Genomic DNA, 17,139 nt, shown 5'->3' with positions numbered 1-17,139 from the left:
GATCAAGACTTAGACCTAATTTGAGGATAACAGATCATAAGAAACTGCTTCTGAAGTTACCTCTCAAATATGCCCAGATTTGACTGGGTCAAATGGCAGCATTTTCTCATTGCTCTTCCTTTATTTAATGAAGTAGGATATGAGAGAAAACAGTTACTTTCATTTTGAAAGAAAAATAAATGTAGCCCCAAAACGCTTTTATTTTCCCCCACTTTTCCCCATTGCAAAAAAGGCTGCCACCTACCCTTGACTTCAAGCAGGCTCCATTTTCCGGATGAACTGAGCAGTCCCAAAGAGGTAAGCCTCCTTTGAAGGCAGAGCCTCTCCCCTGAGACCCAAGTGCAGTCTTTCACCATCAGGGCTGGAGCAAGGACTTGAGGTGGCAGCCTCTTCCCGGGGTGGCACAGTGATTAGGTCACTGGTCCTGGAGCCAGACTGCCTGGGCTCATGTCTTTGTGCTGTCCTCACATTCTCTCTGCTTTGTTTCTCTTACCTGTAAAACTTAATAATAATACTAATACCTATCTTGTAAGACTGGCATATAGATTAAATGAGGTAAGAAAAGTAAAGTTCTTCAAATAGTCCTAAGTACACTGTATAAGTGTATATATATACACACACATACACTATATATAGTGAACACTGAATAAGTGTTAGTTATTGTTTGTTTGTGTATGTGATGTGTGTGTGTGTTTATTTTCCCTGGAAATTGTCTGGGTTAGAAATTACAGGGGCAAAAGTCCTTTCTTGTCTTGAGGTTGCTGACATGGAAGGAAAAATCACAACTCTCCAATGAAGCTGAGCAAGGGGGCCTGGCTAGGTGGTCGCTTGGGAGACAGGCAGCCTGGGATTCTGCCCACCGTGGAACAAACAGCTCCAGCCTCCCAGGATCCAACAGATCTTACTGGGAGAGGGACACTGTGTGCCTGGAAGTTACAATGGGCTGTGCCTGTTGCCTTTGCCCCCAGGCATATGTTAGACCAATTTTCCCTGCCTGGAGCCTGACTCCGGGTTCAGCCAAGGAAAGCAGAGCTTGACCAGGTCTAGCATGCAGTGTTGCTCCCAGGATTGACATGTGGTTTTAATTCAGCCCTCTGAAAATATGCTTATGTATTCCCTTTCATGCGAGTCATGGTTTTGTTATGAAAATTATTATACTGATCTTTAAAAAATGGAACAGAAACTCTGAATTCAAAATCTCTGCCTGTCTGAGAGTCTGAGTAGTAATGAATCCGTGATCAGCCAGTGGGGAATGTTTAGTTTAAAAGAGAGCAGAGGTGGCACCTGGGTGGCTCAGTGAGTTGGGCCTCTGCCTTCGACTCAGGTCATGATCCCAGGGTCCTGGGATTGAGCCCCACATCGGGCTCTCTGCTCAGCGGGGAGCCTGCTTCCCCCCCTCTCTCTGCCTGTCTCTCTACCTACTTGTGATCTCTGTCAAATAAATAAATAAAATCTTTTTAAAAATAAAAATAAAAGAGAGCAGAAGTCGGGGGACATAATGGAAGGGCCTTTGACATCTTCAGTGATGACTCCAGAACCAAGGCCAAACCTAGGTTTTGTTGCACACACACACACACACACACTCACACACACACATCACATGGCTTCCCTCTGCCCATTCTCCTACCCAGAGAATTCCCACCAAGAAACACTTTACAAATGCTCTATAATTTTCTCTGATTTGATGGGAAGAGGAACCTGTGACCTCTGTCTTCTCCCCACCTCCCTTGCCCAGCATGTTATCCCATTATCCATGGCACTTCAGTGGAGGTCCAGGGTTTTGTCATCTCTTTCTGACACCCGGTAATTGAGAAGAGATGGCTATGCCTCTGTTTCTGCCACTTGGTTCCTGCTCAGGAGCCAGTCGGAATATTAGCTGTCAAGTACAGGGGATGTCAGGGTTCAGAGCAGGACATTCTGGGAAGTGATCTGGGAAAGGGAGAGCTGGAGTCCAAAATTCAATCCTGACTGGATTTTCCCGAAATAGATGAGCATTTCTTACCCTGCGACCCTTTAGAAATGAAAAAAAAAGGTTTCCTGCTGGCTGTTACAATACAAACTGTATTCGAGTCCTTTCCTCCAAATGTCCTTGTTTCTAAAATTGTCTCGGTACAAAAGCCACCAGGTTTGTGTTGGAATTCTTCAAAAGGGCCCTTTTCAAAAGACCTCTCTGGTTTCCATTTAACTGAAGTGTCCCTCAATGCCATCTGCCCAGCTTATAAAAGTAACTTGTTCGTGGGATTTATTTGTGACCAGAGCCCTCTATTATTACCTTCATCATAGCCTAAGCCCATCTGTAATGACAGCACTATGCCCTTATTAGTCAAGGGAAGGACACTATATTTCATTATTAACCTGCCTTTCTGTTATCTGACCAAGGGCACACACTAAGCCCAACAGAAACCACCATAGGATCTGTATTAATTTAGTTCTGCCGTGATAATGCTGCATAATAAACAACCTCCCAATCTCAATGGCTTACGATATTCACCAATGTCTGTGTAGGAGGGGCCCAGTGGGCGTGGCTGGTTTGGCTGCAGTCGGGGATTGGATTCAGGTCCCTTCCGGGTGCCTCACCTGGGGCATACGCTGCTGGTGGTGGAGGACAAGCCTGAAAGGAGACAAGTCAAATAATACAGGCACCTTCGAAGCCTCTGGTAGGATGTGGCCTATGTGATGTCCACAAACATTCCATTGGCAAAAGCCTTCACGTGGTTAAGATTGGAGACAGTGGGTGGGGAGGTATACTCTGCCTTCAGTGAAGCCATGGCAAGGCAAGGAAGAAGGAAGAATAGTGAACAAGTAATACCACCTGACCCTTTCCTTCATTTCTTGTTGAACAGCGGTCTCCACCCTCTATGGGGGCAGTGATAGGGAGTTTGGTGGTGGCTCCTGTCCCCAGCCCGGCACAGGTCCCCAGGTTCTCAGTGGGCTGGGCTCTTTTCAAGTCTCTCCGCTTTCCTTTCCATGGTTACTAGGGAACCCAAACCTCAGTCTTGTCAAAATCTCAGTCTTTTCCTTTAGTCCCTCCACGAATTTCCTTTCTGGCTCCTACCCTTTCTCTCCTCACCTTCCAACTCGCTTTTAGGCCCAGTGATTCCTTCCTGTTCCATCCTTGGTATCTTTGGATGGAACCTCTGTAGGACAAGACCTCCCCCACTGCCAAGGTGGCCTCCTCTTAGCTTACACTTGTAGTTCTATGATGAAAGAGTTTCTCATTCTGCCTCCAACTTGAGCTATGTTCCCAAATATCCTACTTTTTACTCTGACATTACAATATGCCCAGTGCAAGAATGGGGAAGGGTATTTTTCAGATCCCAAAAAGGTAAAGGTAGTTTAAAAAGAGAAGGCAGAAACATTGATTCCACTACTCATTCAAATGTGCTAAACCATGTGGTAGACACTTCCCATATTTTGACTCATTTGCTTCTTATGGCAATCCTTGGAGGGAGGAATTACCTCATTCTCCCCCATTTTATGACCGAGGAAATGAGCCAGAGAGGTTGTATAACTTGCTCCTTGTCACACAGTTCAAAAGGGCAGGAGCTGATCTAGAACTTAGCTATGTTTTCCTCAAATGCCCTTTTTCTCTAGCTACCCCCTTTTTCAGTCCTCTTCCTTCTGCAGCTGTGGGTGGATGTGACTGCCAGGCCAGTGGATATTTTCTTTGAGGAATTAAAGGGAAGGAGAGCGTCTTGGAGAAAGGATGGGTGGTGGGGGTTGAGGAGGGCAGGAGAAAGCAAGCAGCTGGAGAAATAGTGAAGGTCATACCAGTCCTCTTTCATGGCAAGGCAGACAAGATAGTGTGTGTGTGTGTTGGATGGGAGCTCTGGGGCGGGTTCAGCTGCAAACGGGAAGCGATGGGGTCTGTCGAGTCCCATCCCAACTTTCTAGTATATCATGCATCATTCCCCTTTCTCCTTCTCTGATGTCCTCTTTGTTATTCAGCTGAATATTTCTCTTCAGAGGATGTTTTTTCAATTTGATCAAAGCTGCTATTCTTTATCCAAAGCTTTACTTGGGTGGCCCTGTGCGGACATTTGCCCATGACTGTTTTGAACCTTTCCCTCTCTGCACAACTGCACAATTGCCAACTTTCTCCAGGTTGTCTGAAGCCAAGTAAGACCGAGAAGAGGATCAAAACAGTCTGTCTTCTTCAAACATGTTTGAAAAGATGATTTATTTTTCCTTAGTGGTATCCAAAAGTTAGAGAATACAGATTACGAATCCAATGTGAAAACATATTTTTCTTTTTAGAAGGAAAAAAAAAACCCCAACCAGGTTTACTTTCCTATAGCCATTTCTCTTTATAGTTTTAATTCAAAATATTGGTATTCTTGCCAGCTGTGGTACCCTGGGCAAATGTTAGCACTCTGGAGCTTTCAGTTCTCTCAGCTGTAAAGTAGGAAGGAAATCATTTCTATTTCCCTTGTATGCATGAGGATTTAATGAGATAATAACTGATGTACGATGAAGTTAATATCAGTAAGGAGTGGGACCCAACGGCTTCATCTCCCGGTGTCTCCTGTACAGAAATGCTCAGTTTTCCCCAGAGCTGCATGTGCTGGTGTTCAGCGCAGCACTGTTTGCTGTAATAAAAATTCTCCCTATAGAGGAATGGTTCAAGAAATTATTCGCATTGTGAACTATTAAGCAGCAATTAAGTAACTCTATATAGATAAATATGGAAAAAGCTTCAGAACATCTTATTATGTTCAACAAACAAGTTGTGGAATGGTCCTCTCTTTTATGCTAAAAGTAATGACCATGTATAATAGATGAAAAAGTAATCCTCCAAAAGACATCCACATCTTAATCCCTGGAACCTATAAATGTTACCTTATTTGGAAAAAAACAGTCTTTGCATATCTAAGTTAAGGATCTTGAGATGGGGTGCTTATCCTGGATTATCCAAGCGAGCCCTTAATGCCATCACGCGTGTCCTTTTAAGAGGGAGGCAAAGAGAGTTCTGATGCACATAGGCATTGGGGCACCTGGGTGGCTCAGTAGGTTAAGCGTCTGCCTTCAGCTCCGGTCACGATTCCAGGGTCCTGGGATCAAGTCCCAAGTCAGGTTCCCTGCTCAGTGGGGACTCTGCTTCTCCCACTGTCTCTCCCACCACTCATGTTCTCTCCTTCAAATAAATAAATAAAATCTTAAAAAATAAGGGCACCTGGGTAGCTCAGTCATTAAGCATCTGCCTTTAGCTCAAGTCATGATCCCAGGGTCTTGGGATGGAGCCCTGCTCGGCAGGAAGCCTGCTTCTGCCTCTTCCATTCCTCCTGCTTGTATTCCCTCTCTCATTGTGTCAGTCAAATAAATAAATATCTTTTAAAAAACCTTAAGTAAATAAAAAAAATAAAATTCCCTACCTTAAACAGTTAAAAAAAAAAAAAAAAAAAAAAAAAAGGAGGTGCAGTGACCACAGATTGGAATGATGAGGCCCCAAGTCAAGGAATGCCAGCAGCCACCAGAGCTGGAAGATTGCCCCTAGAGCCTCTGCAGGGAGCTGGTACCTTGATTTTGGCTTAGTGAGACTGATATTGAACACATTTCTGTTATTTTAAGCTGTCAGGTCTGTGGATATTTATTATGGCAGTCACAGGCAATTACTGCTTCATGACAGGTATGCATGTCTTAATGCAAAGGAAAGAAACAGGCCAATGAAGATGTGTATCCAAATTGATGATTGTGGCTCCCTCTGGGGAGGGGAAAAGATGTTCACATTTTGTTTGAATTTCTTAACATTATTTGGGTTTTTCACTGTGCTTATTAATGCATGGTGTGTGTGTGTGTGTATGTGTTTTAAGTAGTAATAAAGATCGAATTAAAAATATATCTAATCAGGGAGCACCTGGGTGGCTCGGTGGGTTAAACCTCTGCCTTCAGCTCAGGTCATGATCTCACGGTCCTGGGATTGAGCCCCGCATCGCATCGGGTTCTCGGCTCAGCAGGGAGCCTGTTTCCCCCTCTCTCTGCCTGCCTCTCTGCCTACTTGTGATCTCTCTGTCTCTCTCTCTCTGTGTTAAATAAATAAAATATTTTTTAAAAAAATAAAATAAAAATGTATCTAATCAGGACAAAATTTAGAATCTCACTTCAGAAGGATTATCAGGTAAAGACATTTTACAAGGTGACAAGAATCATCTGTTTTACAGAAAAGAGGCTCATTTCCATGCCTCTCAGAATTGTCCCTCTGAAGGATGGTGACTGAGCATTTATCCACTGACTTTTGTCCCCTTTGGGCTGAGGGTTGTCACCAAGGGTATGAACTTCCCCTGGGCCTCCCTGCAGAGCAGGCAAGAAAGTAGAGTGAATCAGGCACTTGAGTGGGATGCTGGCAGTGTGCCAGGGGACTGTCCACTGTGGGGGCAGCTGGAATCTCTTGGGGGCCAAGAGCGCCACAACGTGGGGCACCAAAACCATCTTCTACAGAGAGAAAGTTCCTGGATCCCCAAACAGGGAAGAACCCCAGAATCGGAGATGCCCTTCTTGCCAGCAGACTTGCAGTGCTCTAGGCCATGGAATGGTGTTTGTCCCTGTCTGAAAACCCCTCTTAACTTGAGGACTCATTTCATACGGAGCTTCCTGTGTGGCAGGCACTGTGACGATGGTCCCAAGACATAACAGCAAGGGAGCCAGTGCCCCGCCTGTGTGGATCAACAGAATTTAAATGATCAAATGTAGTAGAGTAGTGAAAGGCTGTGCTCAGGGAGGAGCAGCGTGTTATGGGAGCACATAGCTAGGGCATCCGGCCTATGGAGGGACTTCCCAGGGAGGACCTAAAGAATGAGAATGGGGGGAGAGGGATATTCCAGGCAGAGGGAACAGCATGTGTGGAGTGGAGATAGAGAGGGTCTGGCACTGATCAGGAATTCAAGGAAGTTCAGCGGGGCTCAAACACTTTAGGCATTTAGACTTTCTCCAAAAAGGCTTTGAGGGATATGATCGAGTATGTGGAGAGTGGAATGTAGAAGAGAAGGAGTGGAGGGAGAGACCAATTAGGTATCCTAATAAAGAAGGGGATGCCTCAGCCCAGGTAGACACAGAGTGGCCAATGAAAATGAACTGATTCCAGAGATGTGTAGGAGGAAAATTTGCAAGACTTGGGTGTATGGGCCAGAGGGAAAGTTGGAATGGAGATCAGGCCCAGATTTCTGGCTTGGATATCTGGGTGGATGGCACTACCTTTCAGCAGATTGGAAACAGGAAGAGCACTTTAGAGGTGGGGGAGATGGTAGAAATCACATAAAGTAGGGAACATCTGGTTGACCTAGTGATCCCTTCCCCTCTCTGTGACTCCGAGAAATCTCACTGTGATAGGTGGGCCACCTCTCTTCCTGCTCCATGACACTCTTGAAGGGTGGTCTCTTGGGGGTGGTAAGTGCCCAGCGTACCTGGGGGCTGCACTCCATTCCCACAAGGCTAGTGACTAGATCTTGTGAACATGTACAGAGGGAGCCAAACTCTTGGACTTCTCAGAGCTGTTTGGGTGCCATGGTTCCGGACCACAGAAGTTGGAAGAAGTTGGTTGTTCTGTGGCCTGGCCCAGTCACTACATTCTGTGAGGGCATATTCCTTTCTTCTTAAAAATGTGCCACTAAGGCCTGTTACTATGAACATAAACTCTGCATTCTTTTTTTTTTTCTGAGTAATTTCATATTTTATTATAAATACACTTGTGAGACATCATCACTCTTTTGGGGCTCCCCATGATTCTAGAAACACCTCACAGTATAAAAACTGAAAATGTTTGCTCCCTTGAACTCCCTTTGCATGTGGTGCACGGTCTTGTGACCCAACACCACCAAGTGCATTTTCAACCAAGATAAACTCTGCATTCTTGCCACCGTCTCCTGGAAACCATCTGAAAGCAGCAAAGAGAATGGAAGACAAAATGCACATTTCTTTTTCCTTTTTTTGAAGCAGAGGAGAGGATACATGAAGAACCTGCTCACAAGCCAGATTTGCAGGAAGCGGCCTGCTCACGATTTCAAACTCAGCTCAGGCTCCGCTATAGGAGCCTCTTTCAACTGACTCATCCAGCTCATAAAAGGAATTCCACCTCCATACAGAGACACTGTGAGAAAAAAAGGGAACAACGAATAGCAAAGTTTGTGAACAGATTAAGGTCACCCTGAAATAAGTGAAAATTTTGAGCAACTGCTTCGTTATCAATTTTTAAAGCTTAATGGAAAAATATCCTCTATGAGGAAGCATTACAAAAGAGAAATGCAAGAACTCAAGAAAAAATGGTAAGACAGTAAGATAGCAGGAAGAAGTGAAGTATGAGCTGGAAAGAAATAGGAGAAAGTAGAAATTAATAGGAATTTGGTAGAAATTAGAAAGTACACAAGGATGAATGAATATTGGGGAAAACACAATCAGCCAAATAGAATATAGGAATAAGAAAAATGAACAAACGGAAATGAAAATGGTTAGAAAGGATCAGAGAGAAGATGAAAGATAAACACAGGACAGACAAAGGGGGTCCAACACATATGTAATTCGAGAGCCTAAAAAAAATAAAAATAAAATAGTGGAGTGGAAAACATTTAATATTTAGTCTAAGAAAACTTCGATGAAATAAAACATCTAAATCCACCTTTTCTAACAAGGTATATTACGCCCAGCAAAAGTGACCCAGGAAAGTCAAAACTGAGATATGTTCTGTTAACACAGGGACTTCAAAGTAAACAAAAGATCACCTCACACCTGTCAGAATGGCTCTTATCAAAAGACAAGAGATAACAAGTGTTGGCAAGGATGTGGGAGGAGGAAACCCTTGTGCACAGAGGTTCCTCAGAAAACTACAAGATAGAATTATCAGATGATCCATCAATCCCACTTGGATGTATTTATCTGAGGGACTTGAAATCAGTGTCTTTTTAAAAAATGATTTTTATTAACATATAATGTATTATTAGACCAGGGGTACAGGTCTGTGAATCCTCAGGCTTACACACTTCACAGCACTCACCATAGCATATACCCTCCCCAATGTCCATAATCCAACCACCCTCTCCCGACCTCCCACCCCCCAGCAACCCTCAGTTTGTTTTGTGAGATTAAGAGTCTCTTATGGTTTGTCTCCCTCCTGATCCCATCTTATTTCACTTACTCTTTTCCTACCCCCTAAACCCCCCACGGTGCATCTCAACTTCCTCATATCAGGGAGATCATATGATAATTGTCTTTCTCTGATTGACTTATTTCACTCAACATAATACCCTCTAGTTCCATCCACGTCATTGCAAATGGCAAGATGAAATCAGTGTCTTGAAGAGCCATCTGTACTTCTATGCTCATTGCAGCATTATTCAAAATAGATAGGATATGGAAACAACCCGTGTCCACTGATCGATGAATGGGTAAATAAAATGTATACATGAGCAACACAGTATTATTCGGCCATAAAAAAGAGAGAGAGAAAGAGAGAAGGAAATCCTGCCATTTATGACAACATGGATGAACTGGGAGGGCATTAGGCTAAGTGAAATAAAGCAGGTGGAGAAATACTATACGGTATTATATGGAATCATTTGTACGTGGAATCTTAAAAAGAAAGAAAGAAAAGGAAGGAAGGAAGGGAGTAGAATAGTGGTTGCCAGGGCCTGGGAGAGAGCAGGTGGAATGGGGAGAAGTTGGTCAAAGAATATAGAGACTTTCAGTTATTAGGTGAGTACGTTCTGAGGATCTAATGAACAGCAGGTGACTGTAGTTAAGAATACCGTATTGGGGCACCTGGGTGGCTCAGTTGGTTAAGCAACTGCCTTCTGCTCAGGTCATGATCTGGAGTCCCAGGATTGAGTCCCACATTGGGCCATCTGCTCAGCAGGGAGTCAGCTTCTCCCTCTGCCCCTTGCCCCTCTCATGCTCTCTCTCTCAAATAAAATCTTGAAGAAGAAAAAAAAAAAAAGAATACTGTATTGTACACTTGAAATTTGCTGAGAGTAGATCCTAAGCATTTTCAACACCCACACACAAAGGCAACTAAGTGAAGGGATGGGTGTGCTTCATAACTTGATTGCGGTGATCATTTCACAATGTATATGCAGACCAAATCATCCCATTCTATACTTCAAATATATACAGTTTTATTTGTCAGTTGCACTTCAACAAAGCTGGAAAAAAAACGTAAAGAAAAAGAAAGAATTCTTACAGCAACCAGGCAGGATGAAAGGTCCCCTCTGTTCAGTTGAGGAGGACCCACAAGCTATTCAGATAAACTGGGCCAAAATATTTTCTTTCTAGCCAAACTTTCCTTCGGGTGTGAATGCTGTAGAAAAATAGTTTTGAGAAAGCAGGAACTCAGAGAATTTTGTTCCCATAAGAACTTCTTGAGGAAATTATGGATTTTTGGCTTCTGTCAACCAAGAAATAATGAAAAACTAGGGCAAAAGGGACAAGAGTATGAAAAGAATGTACTTCACTAAAACCTGAACAAATGTGAGTATTGGACAAAAGGGATAGAATGTACAAGTTTTATATTCTAGCAAGATAAAAACTATACAAGTATACCAATTTGGAAGGGGAATCAGGGAGGAAGAATAAACACACTATTCATTAGTAAGAGCGGAGAACCAAAGAATATCATGGAAAGAGACCAAATATAGTAGAAAAGTAGGCATATTTAATTGTACAAAGGCAAACATTAAAATGATAATGCAGGTGGTTAATATTGAAGAGCAGAAGAATGGTAGGGGACGGGGAAGAGGAGAGGTGCTAATTTTATGATTGTTCTTGTAGGGATTCGGAGTGACTGTTTAAAGAGCTAGACAACTAAGGGCATACAAGCAGCAAAGTATACACCACAAAACAAAATAAAAACAAAATAAAGGTAACTGAAAACAGAGTGAAAAAATTCCAAATTATAAATAGAAAAACTATGCCGTAAAATTTAACGACAAACAGACTAAACATGTCTAGCATATCAAGTAACATAAATGGGCTAAACCTACCTAGTGAAAGAACACAGAGCTGTTCTGGTGGGAGCGTGTGTGCACATATGCATGTGTGTGTCTGTGATATATGTGTATGCATTTGTGTGTATGTGGCGGGGGAGGGGGAGATACAGAGCACACAAAAGTCCTCTCCTCAACCTTTACTCCATCGTAGACCATGAAGGAACCCTCTGGACAGGTTTGAAAACCATTGTTCGAGCCCATCTCCAGCAAGCAGGAGAGATTCCAGATGGAATCCAGGTTCGTGGGATTGAATGTGGGAATCCAGCCCACACTGATGAGGAAGATCTCCTCTAGGCTTTGTCTCCCTGCCCTCTGGCTGTGGGGGCCTTGCCTGGAGAGGGAGGAAATCCGAACCCTGCCTTCCTCTGATCCCCCACTGCTATGCAGCGTGCTGGCCCCCACACTGCCCTGCCTCCAGCAGGGTGTTCAGGATCGGGATAGCCCGACCCTGGGACATAGACCCACCTGCTGGCTCCCAGCAGCCTAGGCACCTCGGAATGAGGTGACGAGGGGTGGGGCCTGGGAATTTGCTTTTCCAACAAGTTTCCAGGTGATATGGATGCTACTGGTCCAGGAACAACATGTTTAACAATCACGGCCTCAAAGTGTGTCCTTGCTGACACACAAGGAACTAGTGCTACCACATCAGTGTGCTAAGAAAGGCCAGGGCACCCAACTTCCGTGGGAGCAAGAGGGGCGGATAAGTGTGCCCAGGCAAGGACTGAGCCACATGGCCACAGAGAGGCTGGGCAAGGTCATGTGCAGCTGGGCAGCCTCGTGTCCGGGAAAAAGGAAAAGCACGTCTGGGAAACCATTAGGGATCTATGGAGTGGACTCAAGGTCTCACCTGGAGAAGAAGAGAGGGGGGAGGGACAGGTGTGAATAAGAGATGCTGAGGGCACTGGTATCATAATGGTGGCTTCTCCGAGGTGGGAGAAGCCCGGATCCAACTGCGAGGATCAGCAAAGGCTACCCTGGAAGGCAAAGCAAGCTCAGCTTTGAAGCAGTGGTGCACTTGGCTGTGGTTGCCCTTCCTCCCTTGAAGGCAACTAAGTGTACTCTGCCGTCTCTTCCCTCTTCATACACCCAAGCTGTTGCATTCACAGTCCCTGTTGTGTTGTGGATTGGGTCTGACATTTTCCCAGATCTCAAACTTTCTTCTTCTGTCCTGTCCCCCAGGCATCTTGGCTCTGGAGAAAGCTGCGTGGCAAGAGGCGGTTGGTGATGGCATTCTGCCTCTTGATGACTCTGTCTGTGGTGACTGTCACCCACTTCCCCCCACAGCATCCAGCCACTGGCCCAGATGCGGGTCCCATGGAGCCCCAGGATGTCACTGGAGCCCCTGGCCCCCACAGCTGGCAGGCTCTGAGCTCCAGCTGGAGGCAGCGGGCCAGAGACCTAGAGGTCTGGAGGGGTTGGCCCTCGCCTAGGAACTCCATCCCGGTGTGTGCTAAGGAGCAAGGCCACAGAGGAACAGTGGACAGAAGCAGAAGGTCCCTGAGAGGGGACATCAGGCATCCAGGGAGGGTCAGGAGGGACATGACTTTGGCCTCTCTAGGAGATATGAGATTCAGTACCTCACATCTTGTGCTCCTGAGGGACGATGAGGACAGGGGTTCAAGAGCCAAAGACTTGAGTCTCCCCTGGCATGACGATCCCATCGGAAAGGCACAGAATGAGACTGGCACCCCAACTGGCCCTGTCACAGGACATGGCATGACAGCTTTACAGACTTGGAGAGCTGCTGCTAGACTAACCCCACAGCCCTACCCAGCGGCAGGCAGGAATCTGCCAGGAGCAAGGAACGGAGCCTTGACGGGTAGGCAACCAGCAGGGCATCCCACCCCAGCTACAGGGGCTCGTCGGTGGCCTGGCTCTGTTGGGGAGCTGCAAGGATCTGTCTGGTGTGATGCTGAGACCCCTGAGCTGTGGCGCAGCTTGAGGGCCCGTGGGCAGGTTCCTCCATGGCTCACAGAGCATGATGTGCAAGCGCTCCAGCTGTTGGCCCAGGGGCAGGTGGTGGGCAAAGCCAGGGTCCCTGGCCACGGGCAGGTCCTGCAGGTCGGCTTCTCCAGTGAGGGTGCCCTTCTGAACATGTCCTCTGAGCTCAGCCATCTCTGCACCCAGGGGCTCTGTGGCCTGATCAAGAGGCCTGGGGACCTGCCAGAGGTCCTGTCCTTCCACGTGGACCGGGTGCTGGGGCTGCGCCGGAGCCTACCAGCTGTGGCCCGGAGCTTCCACAGCTCTCTGCTGCCCTACCGATACACGGATGGCAACCCCAGGCCCATCATCTGGTGGGCGCCGGATGTGCAGCACCTGGGGGACCCAGAGGATGACCAGAACTCTCTGTCCTTGGGCTGGCTGCAGTACCAGGCCTTGCTGGCACACGGCTGTAGCTGGCCGAGCCAGGCCCCCTGCCTGCCCATCCACCACACTGAGTGGGCCCACCTGGCGCTCTTCGACTTCCTGCTGCAGGTATGCGGGGCTGGGCAAGGTGAGGGTGGAAAGTGGTGGCGGGGGGTGGGGGGACGGCTAATGGGATTTGGGAAGAATTGAGACCCTGGAGTTGCCCTCCTGACGATGGTCTGGGGGACTCCCCCTCCAGTCCTTGTCTTTTGACCACCAAGCCCCTGTTCTTGTTATTTTTCTGCCTCTGTGTTTATCCTTCTAGTGGTGTCCTGGAATCTGCTCATGTGGGCTTCCAAGAGCCGATTGCCAGAATTTCCAGGAATTGTGTGACCTGGTTGAGAAACACAGGCGTTATTAAAAGTGAGGTGATATCAACTCATAATATAATCAGTTATATTAGAAAAAAGGTGATAAATACTCAGAACTCATTAACTCCTAATGATTTCACTGTATTTTACTGCTCTCTGTACTTTTTAGGTTATTTGCATCTATATAGTAAATATTATATAATGGTGAGCTGCTGCTCATCTCCCGTCAACTCCATATTCAGTCGTGTTGGTGGCTTGAAATTGGCTGGGGTGGGAGTATTTCCACCAGGTTGTCAGTGAATGGCAAGTCAGGACTCCCCACCACTTCTGAGAGCTAGGTGTCAAACATTTATCAGCACATCCCTGTTGAGGACATGATATCCTTGAATCAACAAGGATTCAAGACTATTACCTAATTCAAAAAAGAAAGTGATTGTGGGGAGACACAGAGACCCAGGAGGATAAAGGGACGATTTTGGGGCGGGGAAGAATGAGAAAGAATTCTGGCCCCGCAAGGTCAGCTGAGGTCCCTGCCGTGCCAGAAGTTAACCCTGGAGTTTCTGGGGACTCTAGGGAAGGATCGGGTGGTCGGGGCACAGGGTTAACGGTGGGGACTACAGGCACTGGCTGTTTACCAATGATGAACAGTGTGGCTGTGCTGGGGCTGGTTCGGGCAGCCACAGGCTGATACACTGTATTTGGTCCAGCCAGGGTTGGTTCCCCTTGTGTTTTTAGAAATTTCTGAGACAACAAGTAATACTTTGGAGATTGCCCATAAAATTCCGGTTTCCTTTGAAACATTGGATGGTTTAGTAACATTGGGCGTCTATTCCATATGGCAGTGATCAGCCTGAGCTGAGGAGGGGTGCCTGCTTCAGGGGCTGCCTTGCTCTCCTTTGGGGCGTAGGCCCTACCCCTTATTTTCTGACATGTGCCTACCGCCTCATCCCCAGAACCTTGGATGCTGCCTGTCGGCCGGTGGGTGTTTGTTTCCAATCCATTAGCTTCGCTGCTTTCCTGAGGTACTTCTGGCTTCTCCAGCCTGTGTCCACAAAGGCTGCTTTGTGAACAAAGAGGAGTATGTAGCCTCATGGTCAATATGGGCTTTGGCATCAGGCAGAGCTGGACTGGAACCCCCCACTCGCAGATCCCTTCCTGAAGCTGGATGACCCTGAGCCGATTACTTTGCCTCTCGGAGATTCACTTTTCTTACATCGAAAATGGGACTGGATGCCTTGACCTCACCTCCTTGGGTCTGACTGTTAAAATGTGTGGTAGCTTCTAATTGCCAGCACCTGTGTCTGTGGACTTGCTCGGGGTGACAAGTCACAGGCTGGATGCTGGGGAGCTAACGCTCTCCAGGTGGTGTGACCAAACATCCCGGTTAGGAAGGAGAAGTTTCTTAGACCACAGGACCTACAGTCCTGGGCAAACAGGGCGGGCTGCTTGTCTGCTTCCAGGAGCAGCCTTGGAGGACTCATGGGAGCCAGGGTATAAAACCTCACCTCCCTGGTGAGGGTGGCTGTGTGCATGCCTCGTGTCTTGCAGAGTCCCTTACCAGGACTGAGCCCTGATTAGTCACAGTGGTCACTGCTCACCCTCTGTGTCTCCCAGCCTTGAGACTGGAGGCACCTCCTTGCAAAGCCCCAGCCCAGCTGATGTGCACACCGCAGTTTTCTGCTCCACACAGAGCCCCTGTGTGCATCTCCCAGAGTTGCTGTGTGGACCCTTTCTCGGCTGCCAAGCCCTGTCGTGGGGACAGAAACCTCAGCAGCCAAGGCACACACAGGTTGGGTGTGTGGTCAGACGCTACTTGGCTGGCCTTGTGCCAACTCTTCCTTGGTTTGCTGAACACCAGTCAAGTCCAACACCCCTGTCTGGCTGAGGCTGCCTTCCTAGAAGCCACTAGCAAGTCAGAGAGAGGCGAGGTTTCAGGATGTGGGTTTCCCAGCACAGGAACCTGAGGTGCCTTCTGACCGGGAACTGAGCACAAACTCCGTATACTGCCCGCTCATTGGTTTGGTGTTATCCCATATAAACACTCGCTTTTTGGTGTTTGTGTATCACAAATACCATTTCCCCAACAAAATACACAACCACCGCACACATCCGCCTTCCTCGTACTCCCACAAATCATACCCCATGCTCTGTAAACCCCATCTAACACCTCGTATTAGTGATTGCAGAGATGCTGAGAAACCTATCCAGAACTCAGTGTCTTAAGATACCAGCTCTTTATTTCCACTGAGGTAGTGTGATAACACACACCAAAGTTGTCTCACGTGAGAGCCAGTGCTGGGTTATTTACACACTAGCTCCCAACTATCGGCGGCTGAGACAGCTCGTGAGGGCATCGACCTCCTGGCTCCTGTGGCCCGGCCTGTGTGCTGGCCGGCCAAACCGGGTCCCTCAGCTGGAAAGGGACCATGCCGCCCTTGTCCTAGGAAGCCATCAGTACATACAGGAAGAGTGGGTCCCGGGGGACTAGTGGGAGGACACTCACAATATCTGAAACTCCTAATGAAAAAGTCAAGAGCAAGCTCTGGCAGGCAGTATGACCGGGACCGTGCTCTCAGCTAATTAGCTGTTTGGCTACGAGAGATAAAGGACTAGTTGTGAGTACGCAGCAGCCCACCAGTCCAGGCCGCGTCATGCAAAGAAGCAGGACCAAGAGAGAGTCCGCCACTTCTGAACAGATCAGTGAGAAGCTGGTTCTACTCGGGTGGACAAAACGGGTGGGAGAGTGTGTCGGTGTGTTCGTTGGGTGGGACTCAAGGTCGGGGGGTGTGGGGGGGGGCCTGCAAGAAACAAGAGTTGTATTCACCCTGGTAAAATTTAGAAAGGACTTCTCCTCTTGGGCCAGTGATGATGGCACCGCCAAGCCTTGGTCAGGAAGAGCCAATGACCGTCACATTCATTGTGAGCCAAATCCAACCTAAGAGGAGTTGTGCCTGGGACCCAAGGGGGCCTTTGACCCAGAGGCCAGAGTGAGGGCACGAAGTGCTGGGGGAGTTGGGCTCATTTCTATTTTTCTCTTTTAAGGGGGCCTCTTTTCTCACACTGCTTCCTCTTACAGGGCGTGTGATTGGCTAGATGGTGGGTGAAATGTGGAGAATTCAGACAGACTGGGAGTTGGTAATTTTGGCTCATGAGAGCCTTTCTACAATCTCTGTTATGAAGGGCCTACATGTCCCCAAGAGTGGAGATCCCAGGAAGCCTCACCTGCCATCGTCCTGGCCCAGGTCATCATCTTTCCTTACCTGGACTAACACGACAGCCCTCCAATGTGTCTCCCTGCCTCCACTTACATCCCCTCCAATCCAGTCGCCTTACAGAAGTCTTCCCCAGGCAGACCCTGAGCCCAGGATTCCAGGGAGGTCCTTTATCTGGGGGACAATCTCAGGAAACACCTGAAGGGAGGTGGGAAGTGAGATGAGAGGGCAGGCAGCTGATGA

At 47.3% G+C, this 17,139-nt stretch overlaps 1 protein-coding gene across 8 annotated transcripts in view; it reads left to right on the top strand.

Moving 5' to 3' along the window:
* GASK1A (golgi associated kinase 1A) overlaps positions 1-17,139 on the top strand; it is a 66,093-nt gene that overhangs the window by 34,655 nt on the left and 14,299 nt on the right. For 7 of the 8 annotated variants that reach the window (XR_006818057.1, XM_046002870.1, XM_046002868.1 and 4 more), the window contains exon 2: positions 12,147-13,442. Coding sequence is in view for 7 of the 8 variants with exons in the window: in XM_046002868.1 (XP_045858824.1) it covers positions 12,147-13,442 (1,296 nt within the window). In the remaining variant the exon portion in view is untranslated. Of the gene's footprint in view, positions 1-12,146; positions 13,443-13,638; positions 13,752-17,139 lie in introns of those variants that run through there. The other variant, XM_046002874.1, reaches the window with a different exon arrangement.

Source organism: Meles meles, chromosome 4, assembly GCF_922984935.1.
Source record: "Meles meles chromosome 4, mMelMel3.1 paternal haplotype, whole genome shotgun sequence".
NCBI classification, from domain to species: Eukaryota; Metazoa; Chordata; class Mammalia; order Carnivora; family Mustelidae; genus Meles; species Meles meles.
This window is presented reverse-complemented; position numbering and strand designations above follow the sequence as displayed.